This window comes from Centroberyx affinis, unplaced genomic scaffold (assembly GCF_046629955.1).
Source record: "Centroberyx affinis isolate AG114_WGS23_722 - 3 ecotype Tasmania unplaced genomic scaffold, CSIRO-AGI_Caff_v1 ptg003657l_1, whole genome shotgun sequence".
Lineage (NCBI taxonomy): Eukaryota > Metazoa > Chordata > Actinopteri > Beryciformes > Berycidae > Centroberyx > Centroberyx affinis.
In genome coordinates, this window is record NW_027281560.1 from 16,267 (window position 1) to 37,385 (window position 21,119).

At 39.4% G+C, this 21,119-nt stretch overlaps 1 protein-coding gene across 1 annotated transcript; it reads left to right on the forward strand.

Annotated features, from left to right (window-relative positions):
* Positions 1-390: 390 nt before the first annotated feature.
* Positions 391-13,962, forward strand: LOC139661931 (protein NLRC3-like). Its single transcript, XM_071540516.1, has 7 exons — positions 391-667; positions 4,995-6,843; positions 6,953-7,123; positions 7,700-7,873; positions 8,077-8,123; positions 8,375-8,946; positions 13,717-13,962. Exons 1-7 carry the CDS (start codon positions 391-393, stop codon positions 13,960-13,962), a joined length of 3,336 nt encoding a protein of 1,111 aa, XP_071396617.1.
* Positions 13,963-21,119: the final 7,157 nt, after the last annotated feature.

Here is a 21,119-nt window from a genome sequence, read left to right on the forward strand (position 1 = left end):
ACAGCAGAGAAAGAGTTACAGTAAAAATAGAAAAAAGATCCCAAGGTTTTCAAAGATACTAAATATGTCATGCTGAATTACAGGGAAATATGTATAAAATGGTGCATAAAACATCTAGATTTTTTTCAATTTTATGTAATATTGCAGCCATAAAATATGGCCCCTTGGGTTTGAATATTTCACTCAGTATAATATAATTTATTTTCTAACTTTGAAGCTACTTGAGGGAAAATTTAAAGGGAATCTCAGGGTAAAAGTTGTTAAAAGACCTGCATGTCTTAAACACTGGTAGTAGGATGAGATGAGATACATTTTTAATAATCCTGGTGAGGAAATTGCATAAATGTGCTTTGAGTTGAAAATATCCTTCGATTTTACCAGGGAGCAACGATGACGACAGATAAAGAGAAGCTCTTGAAAACACTGGAGGATTTGGGAGATGAAGAGTTCAGGAGATTCAAGTGGTTCCTGCAGCAGGATGACATCCTGGAAGGTTTCCCAGCCATCCCAAAGTGCCGACTGGAGAATGCAGACAGGCAGGACACAGTGGATCAGATGGTGCAGACCTACAACCAACACTTTCTGGAGGTGACCAAGAAGGTTTTGATGAAGATCAACAGGAATGATCTAGAGCAGAGTTTGTCAAACAGCAGCTCAGGACCTGAAGGTAAGTCATAGGAGGATAAAAAATATGGACATGTGAAAAACATAGAGCTGACACATTATGCAGCCATATCTCATAAATTCATTTATAATACATTTTATAGCAATGTCTACAGGGTGCAAGTTCATTTTTCAACTTACACAGTGATGGATTAAGCTAGACTAACCATATTTTGTCTTTATCATAATTTTAATACAAAAAATATATTTGAATAGTTTTTTTTTTTTGTTTGAAGGGTTCACAATGAGCCTTTTTATCTCACCCTCGCTCTATTCTGCTTATTTTTTCTCTCTTTGACTTCTTTTTGCACTTGTTTTGTCATTTACTCTGTTTCCTCTGTCCTCTTTTATGTGAAGGACATGGACTTGACTGACTGGATGAAATGTGCTGAATAATATTTTGGAAAAAAAATATGTCTTGTATTTGGAAATGTCCCCCTACCTCTTAGGTCCTACTCCTGATAACGACGGGCCCTGATCTAACCTTTGCAATAGTCATTGCTAGAAAATGACTGGACTAGCTTTGTGATGTGCGGTTCCAAATTTTAGACTTCTTGCAACAGATTTAGTGCTCAGTGTCAAAGAACCAACACGTGGCAGTTATCTGACTGGAGATGTGCTGAGAGCCAATAACAAGGATCTGTTTTATCAGAGTTAAGCTGAAGAAAATGTTTCACATCAACTAGGCAGTCGTGTAGTGATCCAACATACTAAGGTCAGTAGGCTTTACTGGAAGGTACAGCTGGGTGTCATCAGCCTAACAATGAAAAGAGATGCCATGATGATGAATGATGTGGCTGAAAGGAAGCATATACAATGAGAACCCATACTTAATGATTGATTAATCCTTTTTTTCTTAAGACTGAAGCTTGTAATCACAGATATTTAAACATAGAATGACCAAATTAATCACTAAATCGCCAAATTAATATAGAATCCGCACAAAGGAACTATATTCAGATCAATATTACAGATTAGTAATTTCCATCAAAACCATCAAAATTAAGCTTAAAAGCCATATTTCTTTATATGCACTAACTGAAATAACAAAAGCTACAAGTGCAGCTGAAACTTTCTGCCTAAAACTCCATCCTGTCCTCCTCCATCATTAGTCAGGATGGCTTGGCTGGTCAGCCACTACAGGATGGAAAAAAAACAAACAAACAAACAAACAAACAATCACAGATCCTGTTCAGGTGCACAGCTCCCTCTAGAGGCCTATTAACAAACTGTGGATGGCAAACAGACTAGATGGCAAAATGCCTCTTCATGCTGCTGTGGGAAAACTAGCACAGATCCTGTACAGGTCCACTAACGTTACTTCAGTACCACGAGGTAATAATGTTTCCTACCGTTAAAGAAGCTAGAATACATAGGCGAGTTTGGCACAAATTGTGGAATGTTAAGTTTCACTTTTGCTTTCAAGGTGAGACTCAGGATTGAATACACAACTGCTGGTCTGCTGGTCTTCACCATATGACAGACATGATGCGATGTGACATCAGGCACATTAGAGATCCATTTAGATCGATTTCTATAAATTGACCAACTTGTATTTTGGCTATGTATGAGAAACTGCATTTTTAAAACATTAAACATTTCAAATTAATCACAACAATTTACGCATTCATTTTCCCAACCCTAATAATGACCAAATTTTCACAGATATTAAAGTCGAAACTTCAAAAATTCAGAAACAATAGCTGTATGTCATAGAGAGTTGAAGTTTTCAGGACATGTCAGATGAGGTGAGATAAATCATTCATACTCTGGTACCTACCATTGATTCTGAAGTCACCTCCCTCTTTTTATACAAAAAATATTTATATTGCCATAGAGTAAAGCTACACTAAGCGATTTTCCGACTGCTAGAGGGAGACAGAAACTGCAACACATTTGTAAACACACACAACAAAACTGCTGGGCTATAGAAGCCCTTAAGGACAAACCATGCATAAAGCCTAATGGCTAAAATAAATGTTCCTACGGAGAAATGTTGCCTGTTACCAGTCTTTCTTTGCCAGATTTTGCTCCTGCTGAAGGTTACATGTCCCACAATGACAAATGAAGAGGCAGGTAGCAAGATTACTATTTTAACAAGTTTACTAGTTTAACAAGTTTACTTGCTCGCTTCATCGATTCCACCATTACAATATTTTTTTCCAGAGATGGGGGAGAGCAGTGGCGGTGCTGAGGTGGTGCTTGCTGGTGATATAGCACCACCAAGAAATTAACTGAGGTTTGACATACAAATTACAGCTGCTCTTTCTGTATACTTTTGAATACACCTTGTTTCTCCAGTTGATCCAGTCAGACAGGGCCCCCAATTACCATAGCACCCTCATCCCTCGCAATATAAAGTTATTAACTATGCACTGGTCTAAGGTCAGATCCAATCTACACTTCTGCTTATTTGTTGTCAGTTCGTTGTCAATGTCTTGCCATTTCTGTCCTCAGATCAGTAGTAGAGCCTAGTGATGTCACTCACTCTCGCTCACGTGAGATTAATTTACTATACAGAACGTGGAGGATGATATTCCAACTTCAACTTTTCAAGCTCCTGATAGTAGTGCTAGTGGGAATACTGGGTGTGTGCTGATTATAATTATTTTGTGGTGGATACCCATGAATGTATTAAACTGTGAATACCCCATAGTCCTTATGTTTCTTGCAAATCCTAAAATATTACATTTATTGCTGTTCAGCCTACTGGTTTTGCTCGGACTAATTCTGTTGATTTCGGTTTTAAATTCAGTAGTTTTTAATTGAGGTATTGAGGCATGGTCAGAGTACGATTTGTTCAACTCCTGGTAAAGCCTTGCATCTGTTGTTTGCCTTATTTGACTTGAATTAGTGTATCTTTTGGCATTGCCTGTCTATGTGATGCGAATAACAGTGGACATTGTAGGTTAGTGTTGCGTTTTTCCGCTGAAAAGCACAACGCGCTGATTGCAGGATTGGTGCGTACCAGTGATTCATGTTGTGTGCCGTGGGTCAGAAGCTCTGTTGGTTTGTTTGTTTATGCTCTGGTGTAGCCCGGGTTGGCTCCGATGCTGTTGACACTGTCACAGTTCACTTATATATTAGAACTATCAATTGCGTGTGCTTGTGAATCAACAAAGGTATTTATAGTAGGCACATAATGCTTGAAACTGATTTTTGAATGCCACGCGTCTGGCCTTGTGAATACATATTACCATACAGTACATCCCTCAGCACCATCACTGAATAATTCAGCCCCACTGTAGTACCAGCAAGAAAAAATCTCTGACACAGCCACTGAGAGCACCGATTTCAAACAGTGAGGGAGGAGACAAGCTAGTTTTAAAAAAAGGAAAAGCTACTGAGTGGGTCGGGAGGAGCTTCCGAGTTTGACAAGCCTTAAAAGAGGTGAAAACAGTAACACAGCTGGCCCGCATGTGTGGCTATTTGTTTATATCATTACAGGATTGGTTATAGGGTCTTAAATAGCTTATTGCTGGTTTAATATACCAAATAGTTTGATCATTGACGATGTGATATGTTCAAGACAGTTTGATCAAGCTTTTTCAAACAAATGATGTCTGGATTCTCAAGATGATGGCTGTAAAGCCGTGTTTAAAGTGATTAATGCGGGGCACTAATACAGTTATAAAATTACTTTTGAGGCTTTCAATATGGGTTGGACCATCAGACGTATCACTTGTCCTTTTATTTTATTTTCTCAGTGGAGTGGTTAAGCACAGGGTTTTGGAGCACAAGGTTGTGAGTTTAAGTCCCTGATGTACTGTGGTCATTTTTAAGTTTCATGAAAAGTAACTCAACATTAAAGCACATAGTGCAGAAAACTCAAAACAGGTGTTTGACATAATCTGTAAATTTCAACCCATAGAGAGTAGTGCAGCAGCAGTTTGGTTATGATTTAGTACTGATTTATGACTGATTTATTTGTTAATGGAGAGCACTACAAAGTTCTATCAAGTGGTTAACGCTGTCAACCATAGGCTGCAGTATCACAATACGTCTCTCTTTAGTTAGTTTGGCTCCATAGGTAAAGCATCAGCATCTCCTGTAGAAGGTTATGGGTTAAAATTCAGGTTTGTCCATTTGGCCATTGTGAATAACTTCAAAAATGTGGTTTAAATAAAATGATAAACTCATGGGAATTCATGGGAAACACAAAAGTAGCCATAACTAATAGACTGCAGGTGCAGCTTGTCTCTTTGTGAGTCTGTGTACATTCTGTAATGTTTTGTCCATCTGTCTTTTGAAAGTGTGCTTGGACCCCGCAATCATCGCTTGCAGCTATATTTTTAGTTTAGTTTTTATGAATGTTACTTTGTTCTACACAGATTTGCTGGTGAGAACAACAGAGTCTCAACATCCCATCACAGAGTACCAAGAAAAGGTCCAATCTAACCTCCAGGACAGGTTTATGTGTGCACAAGAAGAATGGTTAGAGAGGAAGGATCAGAAACTTCTGCGTGATATCTACACAGAGCTCTACATCACAGACGGAGGTGACATACACATCAACAGGCAGCATGAAGTCATGCAAATTGAGATGCCAAGAAAGACACCAGGAGCAGAGAAATCAATCAAACCCAGTGACATCTTCAAACACCCTTCTGGAAAATCTATAAGAACAGTGCTGACCACTGGGTTTGCAGGAATCGGCAAAACGTTCCTTGTGCACAAGTTCATCCTGGACTGGACTGAAGAGAGAGCCAATCAAGATGTTCATCTCATATTCCCCTTCACCTTCCGCCAGCTGAATCTACTGAAGGGAGAAAGGTTTCGTTTTGCAGAACTAATTCACAAATGTATCTGGGAAACCATCAACATCAAGGAGGAGGCTCTGAATTACATCTTCACAGAACTACAGAAGTCAGGAAACTTCAACTTTGACAAGAGTAAATTCAAACTTCTGTTTGTGTTTGACGGTCTGGATGAGAGCCGCCTTCAACTAGACTTCACTGCCAATGAAAAGTGCTCTATTGATGTGACAAAGTCAACTAGAGTAGAAGTACTGCTGACAAACCTTATCAAGAGGAAACTGCTTCCCTCTGCTCGCATCTGGATCACCACACGACCTGCAGCAGCCAATCAGATCCCTGGAAACTTTGTTGACATGGTGACAGAGGTAAGAGGCTTCACTGACCCACAGAAGGAGGAGTACTTCAGGAAGAGATTCAGTGATGAGGAGCAGGCCAGCAGAATCATCTCCCACATCAAGACTTCACGAAGCCTCCACATCATGTGCCACATCCCAGTCTTCTGCTGGATCTCTGCTATAGTTCTGGAGGATCTGTTGAAAACCAGTGAGAGAGAAGAAGACCTGCCCAAGACCCTGACTGAGATGTACACAAAATTCGTGTTTCAGATCGATCAGACCAAGCATGATGAGAGCATTCAGCACATTCAGTCACTTGCACAACTGGCTTTTCACCAGCTGGAGAAAGGCAACCAGATCTTCTATGAGAACGATCTAAAAAAAAGTGGTATTCATTTTAATGAAGCATCACGGTGCTCAGGATTGTTCACACAGATCTTTAAAGAAGAGCGTGGACAGAAGAAGGACAAGGACAAGAACAAGATGTTCAGCTTTGTCCATCTGAGCATTCAGGAGTTTCTGGCTGCTGTTCATGTGGTTCTGTCACTCATTAACAGCAACAAGAATGTGATGGCTGAACCCCAACTCTGTTTCAAAAGTTTGTGCACGCTTTGCAGAGAAATATCAGCAACAGAGGTCCACCGGATTGCTGTTGAGAAGGCCTTACAGAGTCCAAATGGACACCTGGACTTGTTCCTCCGCTTCCTCCTGGGTTTTTCCTTGGAGACCAATCAGACTCTCTTGCGAGGCCTGCTGAAAAAGACAGGAAGTAGCTCACAGACCAATGAGGATACAGTGCAGTACATCAAAGAGAGGATCAGGGAGAATCCATCACCAGAGAGAAGCATCAATCTGTTCCACTGTCTGAATGAGATGAATGACCGTTCTCTAGTGGAGGAGATCCAACAGTATCTGAGATCAGGAAGTCTCTCCACAGTCGAACTCTCCCCTGCTCAGTGGTCGGCTCTGGCCTTCATCTTACTGTCATCAGAAGAAGAGCTGGATGTGTTTGACCTGAAGAAATACTCTGCTTCAGAGGAGGCTCTTCTGAGGCTGCTGCCAGTGGTCAAAGTCTCCGATAAAGCTCTGTAGGTGAAAAGATAACTGGATATATTAACTTTATTAAAATGTGATGTGAGTACAAAATGGAAAACATTTTAAAATTGCTGTTTGTCTTCATCACTAATTCTTCTTCAGGTTGAGTGACTGTCAGCTGTCAGAGAGAAGCTGTGAAGCTCTGGCCTCAGTTCTCAGCTCCCAGTCTAGTCTGAGAGAGCTGGACCTGAGTAACAACGACCTGCAGGATTCAGGAGTGAAGCTGCTCTCTGCTGGACTGGGGAGTCCACACTGTAGACTGGAAACTCTCAGGTCAGGATTCCTCAACCTGGTCAACACATGACCATTTAAATCCTGCTTTACTTACAGAGTAACATCAGTGAATCAATTCCTAACCTGTGGAGGATTTTCTCTGCTCTTATGATTGTGGTAACAACCTTTCACTCTACTTTCTGTCCCCTATGAACTGTTTTCTGCTTTCTATCAGGATATTTCATTATTTCCCTCCTTGCTGTCTGTTGTTGAGACCTAAAATACCAAAAAGGATTTCTAAGATTCTGCAGCAAACTGATCCAAGAACTGCCAAACTGACCGAATGAAATCACAAAGCAGATCACTGGAGCAACAGTTTGGAGTGGTGACCGCTGCAGTTTTTACTAAAATTAAATCACATTATCACACCTAACATCAGAGCAGATAGTGATGATCTAACATGAATCTTGTTTTAAACAGGAAGTTTACACTGAGAGCTTGGCTGTCTTTTCCAGAAAACACTTGTGTAGAAAAACAGGAAAAATTAATTATCAGTAATAAACAATAAATAAACTATACACCAATGGAAGAAACGTTAAAACTTAACTGTGTGTGTGTGTGTGTGTGTGTGTGCAGGCTGTCAGGCTGTCTGCTCACAAAGGAAGGCTGTGCTTCTCTGGCCTCAGCTCTGAGATCCAACCCCTCCCATCTGAGAGAGCTGGACCTGAGCTACAATCATCCAGGAGCCTCAGGAGTGAAGCTGCTCTCTGCTGGACTGGAGGATCCACACTGGAGACTGGACTCTCTCAGGTATGGAGAGGCAACGTCTGCTAGAAGGCTGAGAGTCACACACATTTTCTCTGTCACACTGAGAAGCTGAGGAATATTGATTAATGTCTAAAAGCAATTATGACTGATGCTGTATGGAAACTCATTCATATTGAAGGTTATTTAATGTCCATGTTTCCATCATCAAAGAGAATCTGCTGGTCTGACTTTGTTTATTCCCCCAGTGTGGACCATGGTGGAGTGCAGAGGTTGAAACCAGGTCTGAGGAAATGTAAGTGTGTATTTAGTTTGATTCATGAAAACAATGCAACACACATTCAACTATTTAGATAGAAAGTCCAGTTACACAGCAGTATGTGACGTCCATTCACTCACATCCTACTATGAATGAAGGTGATGGCTGATGTGTAATTAAACTGTTCAGACATTAACAGACAACTTGTTAAAAATCAACAAATAATTAACACAACAGGTGTATTAGATGATAATCTGCTGCTGTATTGAGTCTTGTTCTCTCATCAGATGTCTGTGAACTCACACTGGACCCAAACACAGCAAACAGAAAGCTCTTCCTGTCTGAAGACAACAGAAAGGTGACGATGGAGAGAGAGAAGCAGCCATATCCTGATCACCAAGAGAGATTTGACCACTGGCCTCAGCTGCTGTGTAGAAATGGTCTGACTGGTCGCTGTTACTGGGAGGTCGAGTGGGAAGGAAAGGTTTCTATAGGAGTGACTTACAGAGGAATCAAAAGGAGAGGAATAGGTCATAACCGTAGGCTTGGAGCGAATGACAAGTCCTGGAGTCTGGACTGGTCTGATGATGGTTACTCTGCCCTTCACAACAACACAGGAACATCCATATATTCCCCCACCTCCTCTGACTCTAACAGAGTAGCAGTGTATCTGGACTGGCCTGCTGGCTCTCTGTCCTTCTACAGAGTTTCCTCTGACACACTGATCCACATCCACACCTTCCACTCCACATTCACGGAAGTCCTCTACCCCGCATTTGGGTTCAGGTTTGCATTTGGAGTTAAGTTTGGTTCCTCAGTGTCTCTGTGTCAGATAGAGGCAGGAGAGTCACCCAGTTGTGTAGAGGAAGACTCATACTGCTAACCAAAAACAGCTGCTGAAATTATAGTTCAGTCTGTGCAGGATCACACACACACACACACACACACACACACACACAGAGACACACACCTACATCTTAATGTCAGAATATTAACATATTCTGGAAAACCACCTGTATGTCAAGGTTGAAAAATGTGAACTCCATATCCCCCAAGTTCTCTTCTTGGGGTACATCATCTCTGGGGCAGGATTCAGATGGATCCCACAAAGGTCCAGGCAGTTACAGACAGGCCACAGCCCACCTCAGTCAAGCATGTCCAAAGGTTCCTTGACTTTGCCAATTTTTACACCCATTTCATTAGAACAACTACTACTACTTTCATTAGAATTACTTTAGTGCCCTTGCTCTCATCCTTACCACCCTGACGGGAGGGGCAGCCCTTAGTTCCTCTGGACTCCTGAGGCACAGAGAGGCTTCCATGAGCTCAAGTGGCGCTGCTCTTCAGCCCTTCATCCTGATCCTGACCTGCCCTTCATTCTAAAGGTGGACGGTGCTGATGCGAGGTGGGAGCTGTGGTCTCTCAGTGCTCTTCCAGGGACCTGAAGCTCCACCCTTGTGGATTCTTTTCAAGACGTCTGACTTTGCCCGAAAGAAACTACAACATCGACCACCAGGAGCTATTGGCCATCAAGTTAGCCCAGGAGGAGTGGAGACATTGGCTGGAGGGGGCTAAACATCAGTTAATTGTTTGGACTGATCACAAGAACTTGTCTTACAAGTGACAAGGTGGAAATTTGTAATGCTTTTAATGATCACTTTATTAGTGCAAGCCATCTATTTGATAGAATGAATCCGACAGATATCGCTGAATGGGTGGTACAGCATAAACAAAATCACACTTGCCAATCAGGACCAGTGCTCTCAAATGACATGACTCATTGTAGTTTCTCTCTGACCCAAAAAAGTCTACTGGTGCTGATCTTGCCCTTAACACACATTTGTAATCTTTCACTTAGCTTGGGAATTGTACCAAAAATCTGGAAAACTGCTCATGTGCTTCCACTTCACAAGGGTAGAGACAGTAGAGACCTTAATAATTACCGTCCAATTTCCAAGCTATCTTGTTTAGCCAAGACCCTTGAATCCCTGGTTAACTGCCAGCTTCATTTGTTTCTGCGCAGAAATTGCATTTTAAATACTTCTCAGTCTGGTTTTAGATCTGGTCACAGTTATCAGCTAGCATCCCTTGTTGTAACGCCTGCCAGTGGTTTGAAAGTTATTTTTCAAATAGAACCCAATGTATTGTTGCTGACTTTATTCAATCCACTGTTCTGGAGGTCACTAAATGTGGACCACAGGGCTCGATAGTAGGACCTTTACTTTGTATATTAATAACATTGTCTCCTTTGAAAATGGCTGTAAGGTGCATTTTTATGCTGATGATACAGCGCTTTATATGTCTGCTTCTTCATTGGAAGGAGCGTTATCTGCTTTGCAGACAGCCTTTGACTCTATCCAGTGCTCACTTCTAGACATTAAACTTGTCTTAAATGTAGCAAAAACAAAATATATGCAATTTTCTAGATCCCACTCACTGAAGGAAATTAATCTAAAAATCTACACTTTGGATGGCTCTGGAATTGAGAGAGTGCCCTCCTACAAGTACCTTGGGATATTTATTGATGAAAAGCTGTCTTTTAAAATGCATGTTGATGAGATAACTAAAAAGTTAAGAGTGAAAATTGGGTTCTTTTATAGAAATAGATTATGTTTCTCGCATGATAATAGGAAGCCTTTAGTTCAGTCTACTTTCCTGTCAGTAATTGATTATGGTGACATTATCTATATGCACGCTGCCCCTACCATTTTGAAACTGCTTGACACTGTCTATGTTTATGTTTATTAATGTTTATTTATTTAGATCCCCATAGCTACTGTATTATAACAGCAGCTACTATTCCTGGGGTCTCCATTAGCATCCCCAACAACACTTCAACAACAGAAAATACATCAATACACATTCGCAACATCCATACCCACAATAAGACTCAACACACAACATAACCACTAAGACACACAACAACAAACACCAACTCAAAGCCTGTCTAATACATTCAAAAGCTCTATATAATAATTTAATCTCTTTAGTAACTGAGAAAAAAGAATTAACTTAGCAACTCATCCACTAAATCACAAATAAAAGTGGGATGGATAGCTCAAAACCAAGTCATATAATATTCTACCCTATTCCTTGTGTAAACAAATACAATTTTAACTTTCTGTTAAAACATGTTGTATTACTTTCTGAAATAAAAAAACTTGGTAATGAATTCCATGCCACCATTGCTCGATAATGAACTGTTCTCTGTATTAACCTAGTTCTACACGGAGGCAACAGAAAACGACCCTCTAATGACTGCCGAGTAGAATGATGATGTCTATCTGAAAAAAATGACAGATTACTATAAAGTATTTCTGGTGTTTTAGTTATGATGATATTTTTAATAAAGCACACTAGAGAATAATGCAGCCTGCTTTTTACACTTAACCAAGCCAACTGATTATGCATTGTACTTACTCTTGTTCGACATGGGCAGTGAAGAGCAATGCAAGCTGCTTTGTTTTGAGCTACCTGTAACCTATTCAAATTACTCTCTGTTGTATTAGACCAAATCACTGAACAATAATCTACTGTGGTAACACTAAAGCTTGCACCAATCGTTTGGTTAGATAGCTAGGCATGTATTTCCTACAGTGTTTTATAGCAGCCATGCCTCTGCCAATTTTTACTATCATTTGATCAATTTGGCTGTTGCAAGACATTTTACTATCTACAGTGATCCCTAATAACTTTGCATCTGTTACTTGTTCAATATCTATACCTCCTATAGTTAAGTGTAAAATTGGTGCGACTTTTAATGAATATTTTGAACCAAATACCATACATTTTGTCTTTTCTATATTAAGAACCAATTTATTTACTGTTACCCATTCTTCTATTAACTTTAATTCCTCATTTAAAACCCTACTAAGTTCTCCAGTTGTGTGTGCTGATGCATATATTGTAGAATCGTCTGCATACGTCGCAACTGTGGCATAATTCAAAATTAGAGGTAAATCATTTGTAAAAATGGAAAACAAAAACGGCCCTAAACAACTTCCTTGAGGCACTCCACAACTTACTGCTCTTACCTCAGAATAACTACCAATAAAGTGTACTGTATATTTCCTGTTGGTGAGATAAATTTTCATCCAGGCAGCAGCAGATTCTTCAAAGCCATAACAGCTCAACTTATTCAATAACAACTTATGATCAAGTATATCAAATGCTGCACTCAAATCTAACAATACAGTACCAACGACTTTTTTCTCATCAATTTCTTTCATCCAGTCATCAGTCATCTGAGTTAATGCCGTAGTTGTGGAGTGCCCCTTTTTATATGCATGCTGATACACTGTATTTAAATCATTTTTAAAGAAATACTTTTGGATTTGCTCATATACTATTCTCTCCATAATTTTACTCAAGGCGGGTAGTAGGCTTATTGGGCGACTATTTTTACCTGAGAATGTCTATCACTCAGCACTTCATTTTATTACTGGGGATCATTTTAGAACACATCATTGTACTCTGTATCTGGCAGCGGGCTGGCCGTCCCTAGCCGCTAGGAGAACGCAGCACTGGCTCCTGTATGTTTATAAAGCAATCTTACATAAACTACCTAATTACTTGACATCCCTCATCACATGGCGTTCTAGTTATTACCAGACAAGGTCTCGGGATTGGTTGGTTCTTCTCTTCAATTCTTCAAATTGGATGCCTTAATCTCATTGGGCAAATTCAAAAATGTGATAAAGGAATTTGAAGTCGAGGTCTGTGTATGTTTTAAATAATGTTGCCATAATGTTATCAGTTGAATGTATAAAATGTATTGATGTATGATGTTATTATATTGTTTGTAATATTGTATATTGTTTATGATTATGTTTTTATGGTTATATGATTATGCTTGTAACTAGGGCACCATCGCAAATGAGACCTTGGTCTCAATGGGTTTTCCCTGTTTAAATAAAGGTAAAATAAAAAATTAAAAAAAATTAAATTGAGAGTGCTAAATGTCTTAACTCCAATCAGGCCACGTGGGCATTGTTCTTTAACAGATTCCACTTCATAAGCTCTTACTGCCCTGGCTCCAAGAACTAGAAGGCTGATGCCCTTTCCCGTCTCTTGCCAGAGTCCATAATCCCCAGTTCTCAAATTGTTTCCCCAGTCTCCTGGAGAATTGAGTCAGAGATAAAGTAGGCCATTCAGCAGGAACCCATCCCTGAGAACTGCCCTCCTAACCAGCTATTTGTCTGTAGCTTGGTCTCGTATTGAGTTCTCCATTGGGGTCATTCTTCTTGCCACACGGGTCACCCAGGTGTCTGTTGAATCACTGAATTTCTGAGGCGAAGATTCTGGTGGCTGTCACTGGAAAAGGAGGTCTGTTCTGATCTACTTCACCCACTGTTCATACCTCACCGGTCCTGGCCTCATATCTCATTTGTTTCCGGTCTCCCTCCATCTAATGGCCTCACCACCGTCCTTGTGGTCATTGACTGGTTTTCAAAGCCTGCCACGTTGTTCCCTTGCCCAAACTGCCCTTGGCCAAAGACACCACTTTCAGGATGTGTTCCACTTCCATGGTTTCCCCGAGACATAATCTCAGACTGTGGCCCCCAGTTTACCTCCCGCTTCTGGTAAGCCTTCTGCTCCCTGACTGGAGTTTCTGCCCGCCTGTGCTCAGGCAAACGGAGAGGATAAACCAGGATGTGGAGATCTCTCTGCACTGCCTTGCCTTATCCAACCCCACCACCTGGAGTACGACCTGGTGTGGGTAGAGTATGTACACAACATTCGTCAGAGCTCCTCCACAGGTCTCTATTCCAGAGCCAGAATGGATTCCAGCCGCCACTGTTCCCTGAGCAGGAATCTAAGGTTGGGATACCATCAGCAGAGCAGTTCGCCAGGCTACCTGGAGGCAGTCCAATAGTCATGCAGTGTACTTTTATCAGCAGAACCACGCCGCCGCGTCCGCCGCCGCGTCCGCCGCCGCGTCCGCCGCAGATCCTTCGTGTTAACGTGATAATTTGAACAGTTTTTATAAGAATCATTTCAAATTTGGTATGGACATTGATGACCCCTAGAGGAAGAACTGTATTGATTTTGATATGTATATGATTATTATAGCAATTATTTATTAACTGATTAATTTAATGTCCATGGACCCATATCTCACCAATGGTACATTATATTGTATTGAAATTTGTCAAGAGAGTTGTTCAGGCAATTATGGAGATTTATATGAAATTTGCACTTCATGTGATTATTGTTAATAAATTAGTTAATTATTTTTTTGGACTGGTACTTTTTAAAAATGATTATTGTTTTTCTCTTTGGCCTCAATTTCCCGTGAGAAGGTAAATGCTACAGCCATGAAACTTGCACCATGGTCTAGTATGGCTTCAATTAGACCCACATGAAATATGACCCCCATCGGCCTGATGGTGGCGCTATAATTAAAGGTAAAAAGTAAAAAGTTTAAAGTGCTGTATCTCACACACCGTTTGTCCAATTTACATGAAACTTGGTACACATGTGCGCCTAATCGTTTTGCCATAAGGACCCCAAGGTTCGCGTGGAAAGTTTTTGAGATATTTTGAATTATTTGAAAAACACATTTTTAACATCTCCTACACCGTTTGACCGATTACCACCAAAATCAGTCAGTAGCATCTACGGTCCTACGCTCTTTAAATTTTGTTCATAGATTGTTGATATCTGCTGTAGTTTTGAAGACATTAACTCTTAAAGTTGTGAAAGAGGCGTGGCCTATAAGCTAAATTGTTATAATTTTGTGATAGATGGTCCAATCATCATGAACCTTGGACAACATGTTCACATATAATGAATGAACATGTGTGCAAAGCCATTCAACTATTGACCAATAGGGGGCGCCACAAAGGCCAGAAAACTGTATCTCCTAATCCAATCGGTGAAATGGCATGAAATTCAGCACACATGCCCTAGGACCAGGTCTTAGTCAAAGTCTGAAGTGTGGTTGTCATTAGTGAAAGTGGGCGTGGCCTATGAGATTTTCCCTTATAACTCAAACAGAATTTCACCAATCACTATGAAACTTGGTCCGCAAAATGCTGCTTGGTGACCAACAGCTAAACACAGTAAAGCAATACGAACCTTTCAACTTGCTGTTACATTCTTCAGGATCAGACCTTAACAGCTTGGGGTCTGATGGCTCAACAGCCTGATCTGACAAAACTGACAGTGATCTTAATGCAAACTTCCATGTTTCAGCTCTGGCTGCTGGACTGCATGAACCCAGCCATCACCGCTAGCGGTTATATTTAATTAGTTACATTTATTATTGAGAGTTAAAAAAATAGTTAAGGTACAAACCCTTTATTATCCCTAGAGGGTTATATCAATTAATTTTGGAGTGTATAGGAGTAATAATAATATAATTAACTTTAGATTAGCCCAGTAGGAAAAAAATATATTATTTGGCGAAATAAAAATAGTTGGGACATACAACCAATATAATTGAGAAGATTAACCCTGGAGTCTCATTGTTTGATTATTGAATGACATTTGACTTCATGGGGCCTTCGAGGATCGAGGAATTTCGGGGATATACCCTTGCTGCCAGCCCCCGACAGCATCCTAGTTATGGTTCAGTTGTTGCCACCTGTGTTTAATTAGATTACTGTGTTCACTTGTGTCCTGTCCTGTGTCTTGCCCTGTATTTCATTAGTCAACGTCACACGTGACACAAGTGGCCACTTGGAGAGCAAGGGGCGGAGTCTGAGGCGGAGCAAAATATTTGAAATGGAACGCGCTTGCCCTTAAGCAGGCCTAATAATTAATAATAATATTAAATAATAAAAAAAACAGAACAATGAGTAATAAAACATTGTAGATGAGTTAATTTCATAGATATGTCTAAATACTCTAAATATTGTTTATTTACATTTATATATATCACCTTTGTTCCACCATGGTGGATCGTGCACAGGAAATGAACAATCACAATGCATTCTGGGTAGGATGCACTCGTGACGTCTACACTGTTGTTGACTCGCTCCCTCAGCCCTTGATGGGTCGATCTCAGAAAGTTCACTTGAGTTATCAGATTGATGGAACGGCACTGAAGATGGCAGCGGGGATTCAAGAGGGGAAGTCAACAAGTGCAGGTTGAAACGACTGATGAAACGCAGCTGGTTTGCTATTTAAGTTGCTTCCCTCAGTTGCTCTTTGCTCAGTCTTGGAGTTCTCCGGCTCCTGTGAGTTCTCCAGTTGTTTGACTTTTGGCACTAAGAAAGATACATTTTTGTTGTGCTGTTTTGATCACTGGAATATTTTAAAGACTCTTAAGTTTATTCTTTTGTCTTGAGTTTTCTGTCCGTGGACTTGGGCCCACTCAGCCTACTGTTATAATGACTTCTCATAATCAAGTAAAATATAATCCATGTCATTGCTTATTTACTTTGCCAAATTGGTTGAACCAAGATGTCAGAGAAAGTCAGATTTGCATATTTATGCTAAACATGTAATTATGAAGAAAAAAATACTGGATTATTAATATATGTGCAGGAACATGGCAGTCCCTACAATTTATTATCAGCCAACTCAGGTGATGGTAAAGTTTTTAAATTATTTATTTAACCCTCATTTAACCAGTTTATTCCCAATGACATCAATAATATTTTTTTTAAAGGGAGATCTGGTCAAGAAAGCAACATCATCACAAACATAAAAGTCACAGACAAACATACAACAATGTAAGAAATCAAAATACATTCAGAGTTAAATCATTTACAAAAGCTCCAACAATAAATTTCCGACTGAAACAAGAACAGCTCTCTTTAGACCAGCAGAGCGGTGACAGTCATGTAGAGCCTTCCTCTGCTGCTCTGAGTGTCTTATACTGTCTTGACTTACACTATCATTTAAAATGCCTGAAAGTGTGTGTGTGTGTGTGTGTGTGTGTGTGTGTGTGTGTGTGTGTGTGTGTGCGTGTGTGTGTGTGTGTGTGTACTAGCATGTTTTCGGGCAGTAAAAGGCTTCTGGAGTAAAATTGACCTGTATTTTGAGTAAGGATAGGAAAAACAAGGTGAAATTAGGTTTAAAGGGGGAATCATATGGAATTATATGAAAGTCACTTAAAAAAGTTGAAAACCTCTTTCTAACCCCCCCACCCCTCAATCCAAATTAATTTCCTTCTGTTGTTGTAATTGTATGTGTTTGTCCTTTTCATTTAGGGCCATGTTTAATATCTGTTCAATATATTATATTTGTCTGTAGCTTGTTGTAGTAATAAATAAAAAAATGAATAATTAGAAACCCTTCCTTGTTCTGTTTGAATCCAGGATGGCTGCTCCTGAAGCTCTGTAGCTGTTGCTTAATGAAATGCTGCCCTCTGCAGGTTAAAGGAGAAAATACACATTACATTTATGGGCTGAGGCATGGGCAGAAATTAGTGCCAGCAGAGACTAAATTAATTAATTAATTAATTGCATTAATTGATGCTTGAATTGAATCATAGTATGCAAAAACTGAAACTGAATTGCAGATTTTGAATTTCTATTGTCAAATCTGAAACTGAATGTCATGGTTTGAATTTTAATTTGGTCATTGTAGCTTTCAAATTTAAACTTTTATTTCATACTAGTTTGAGGTAAAAATTCAACCGTCAATACGCTTTGAAATTCAGTTCTTACATTTCAGTTTCGAGTCTCTGAGATGCACATCTGAGGATTTAGGTGGGCGGGGCTAGCTTGTGTTTGTTTTACTGATGCTGTTCTCTACCTCAGTGTACTCTGCTAGTGTTTTGTTGGATTGGACAAACATTACTGGAATGGTACAGTAGCAGTAACTGCTGCAGCACAGAAAAATGGGCTATCGACTCTGGATATTTGTTCGATTGAAATATTGTCTGCAGTGGAAGATTCGGCTCTCACTCACTCTACGAACCAGTAATCCCTTAAAATCCCCTTACATTTACCCTAATTCACCCCTTCGTTCATGCAAAATCCCCTTAAAATGAGTTAAGGGAGTTATTAATGGAGGAGACCCCATCAAAATCACCTTAATAACACATTAATAGCCTGTAAACCTGCACAATAGGCATAAAAAAATCCCCCAATTACTAGTCGCTCGGTGAACCAACCCATGAATAAATCTCTTATAAACCCATGATACTAACCTTACTTTATTAAAGCTATGTTATTTTTTTGTGATTAGTATTTTTTATTTCATTTTATATTACATTTTGCATAATGAAACAGATCCCACACCAATCCCCCTACCCCACCCCGCCCAAACAAAAAAAAGAAAAAATAACCTATAATAAATATAAAATAATAAAAAAAAAATACATATATAAAATAAAAAAGGGCATATCTGTCTATATGCATGAATACATACATACATACATAAGCATACAACCATACATATATGTACGCCTACATACTATATAAAAACACATGCATAGCAATAGCCTTGGTTACACATCTGATTCCAATCTCGCCCATGTACTCAGACAGAGGCGCTTGTATTAATAAAACAAAAGTATTTTTGCCATTTCATTTCAAATATTTCTGTCTTACCCATCATTCTATAAGCGACTCTCTCATAAGATGCCAATACATTAAGTTCTTTATACCACTCCTCCATGGAGGTCACCTTTTCAGACCTCCAGTACCTCATAATAATTTTTTCCCCCACCAACACTGCTGTGTGTACCCATTCTGCAATGACATTCAGCATCTCTTTAATTCTCCACGGGTCTCCCAAGATGAAAAAACGAGGACAAAATGGTATATTTACATTTCTTATTCCTTTTAAAAAACTATGGATATGATGCCACATAATCTTTACTTCTGGACAATACCACAAGCAATGCATCAGGGTGCCCACAGCCTGTTTACACTTCCAACACAGAGGGTTTCTTTTAAGACCTACTCTATACATTTTATTTGGTGTCCAAAATACTCTATTTACTAATTTGATTTGCACCAACTTCATTTTGAGTTCTCTAGACATCTTTTTAATACCGTATGTCTTAGCATTTTTATCCACTTGTGATCTGTGATTGTTGTTTTCAAATCTGCTTCCCATGCGTTTTTTTTTAGAGCAAATCTGCTTTTGTCTGATTGTTTTAACAATATAGCATAATATTTAGAGGCCTCATGACCTTTTCCAAACAAATAAAATATCTTATCATAAAATGACGCCACTGGTGGGCTGCATGACTGTCCAATCACAGATTGAAGTAGGTGCTTGATTTGCATATATCTCCAAAACTCAGAAGCTGGTAAGTAAGCTGTAACTTCTCCTGAGCCTCTCCCAAGACACAATGCGACTGTCTTCCTACATGTCTCCTATGGTCATGATCCCCTTTTGAACCCACTTCATCCATGTAAATGTTGTTTTATTGATACACAATTTTGGGTTATTCCATATTGTTGATTTCAAATTTACGTGTGGATCGAACCTAAATATACTAGCAATTGTCTTCCAGACCCATTTACAACATGAAATTATAGGGTGATCGGCACCTTCTGCTTGTAATTTTGTAGACAACAAACTCCGAGGAGGTAGTGGATAAAAAGCTATATTATTTTTAATGATAATTAATGTTTATGTAATGGGAAATTAATGACATTTCAGGGATAAAATTGAGAGTTTTGGTTTCGTAGTGATCAGTCTACAGGCTTTGTTCCATCTAGTCATCAAACACTGAACAACATGATGATCACTGTGTTGGAAATCAACATCAGACTCTTCCTGACTGAGATGAAATCACTGCACTGGATCTTTAAGTGAAGTGCTATATTAATAAAAGAAATATGATCTTTATTGTAGTAGCAGTACTATTCGTAGTAGTAGTAGTAGTAGTAGTAGTAGTAGTAGTAGTGGTAGTAGCAGCAACAACCACAGTGGTAGTAGTATTAGTAGTGGTAATAATATGAGTAATAATATGACTGCTTTGCGTCATCAGTTGCCATGACAAGCAGAAAGAGGAAGAGGCAATGAGAAAGAGAAAAGGAAGCAGGGAGAGTAAAACTGTCACCATGAGGACTCTGAGACTAAATTTCACTTCTTGTTTGACTGTGAGAGATACAAACACACACAAGAGACTACTGTGATAAAGTAAGCACGATACAACCTGAGTTTAACCTGCAGAAACATATCTCTATCTATACGGAGTGACATCAGAGAGAGAGAGAGAGAGAGAGAGAGAGAGAGAGAGAGAGAGAGAGAGAAGCTGACGTCATCTGGTAGTCAATCTTGCAATGATAAGCATAAATAGAAGTAAGGTGATTTAGCCTTCATAATAAAAGTGTTACATCTGTCAGATAAATGGGCAGGCTAATAAAATATTGGACTGTACGGAACAAATATCACCCAAATATCAAAATCACTTCATATCTATTGTAAAGATTCCCTTGAGTATTTTCATGCATTTTTTTGTCGATATTTATACCACAGTCATGTTTATTTCAAAAGTGCCAGTACGCTTTTATTTTGAAGATGAATTCTCTTGACTTCCGGTGTCATTCTAATTTTCTTGGCTTGACGCAGCTCGATAAGTTTGGAAAGTGAAAGTGAATCGGGACAAACTGCAGAACGGCTTGTCCCGTTCCTCTGAAAATTAAACCACAAGAATTAAATCTTCAAATCTGACTATATTCAGTATGAACGGTGGAGTCGAGGCTCGGAAAGTGAATCAGGACAAACTTTGTGACTGAATTAAACTAATATTTAATATGTTCTCTGTCATTACCGTGTCACTACGAATTAAACTATAGTAAATTATTTCTGTTAATCCAGTCGAGTGGAGTAGAAACACTAAACTAACTGAATCAAACTATAATGTTTATAATTATTATCCATAAATTAAAGTAACAACTAAATGACTTATTTCTTGTTGCTATCTGTGTGATAGAGGGAAGTTTGGAAAGTGAGAGTGGAAAGAGGAGAAAGTGGGAATTTCTGCCTTTCACTCTCCTGTGTGTTTTCCCTTTCCCGTCTGGAATAAAAGTCCTGTGCTCAGGTACCGATCATGTTCAAACCCTCAGACTGCCTTCTGACACTCTTCATATTATTTTACATCGCGTTACCGACACC

Excerpts from the sequence above, each read along its gene's own strand:
- LOC139661931 (XM_071540516.1), top strand. The coding sequence starts at position 391 with ATGACGACAGATAAAGAGAAGCTCTTGAAAACACTGGAGGATTTGGGA. Across the intron at positions 6,844-6,952 it reads AAAGTCTCCGATAAAGCTCT|GTTGAGTGACTGTCAGCTGT; the intron begins GTAGGTGAAAAG and ends ATTCTTCTTCAG. Across the intron at positions 8,947-13,716 it reads CAGGAGAGTCACCCAGTTGT|GCAAACGGAGAGGATAAACC; the intron begins GTAGAGGAAGAC and ends GCCTGTGCTCAG.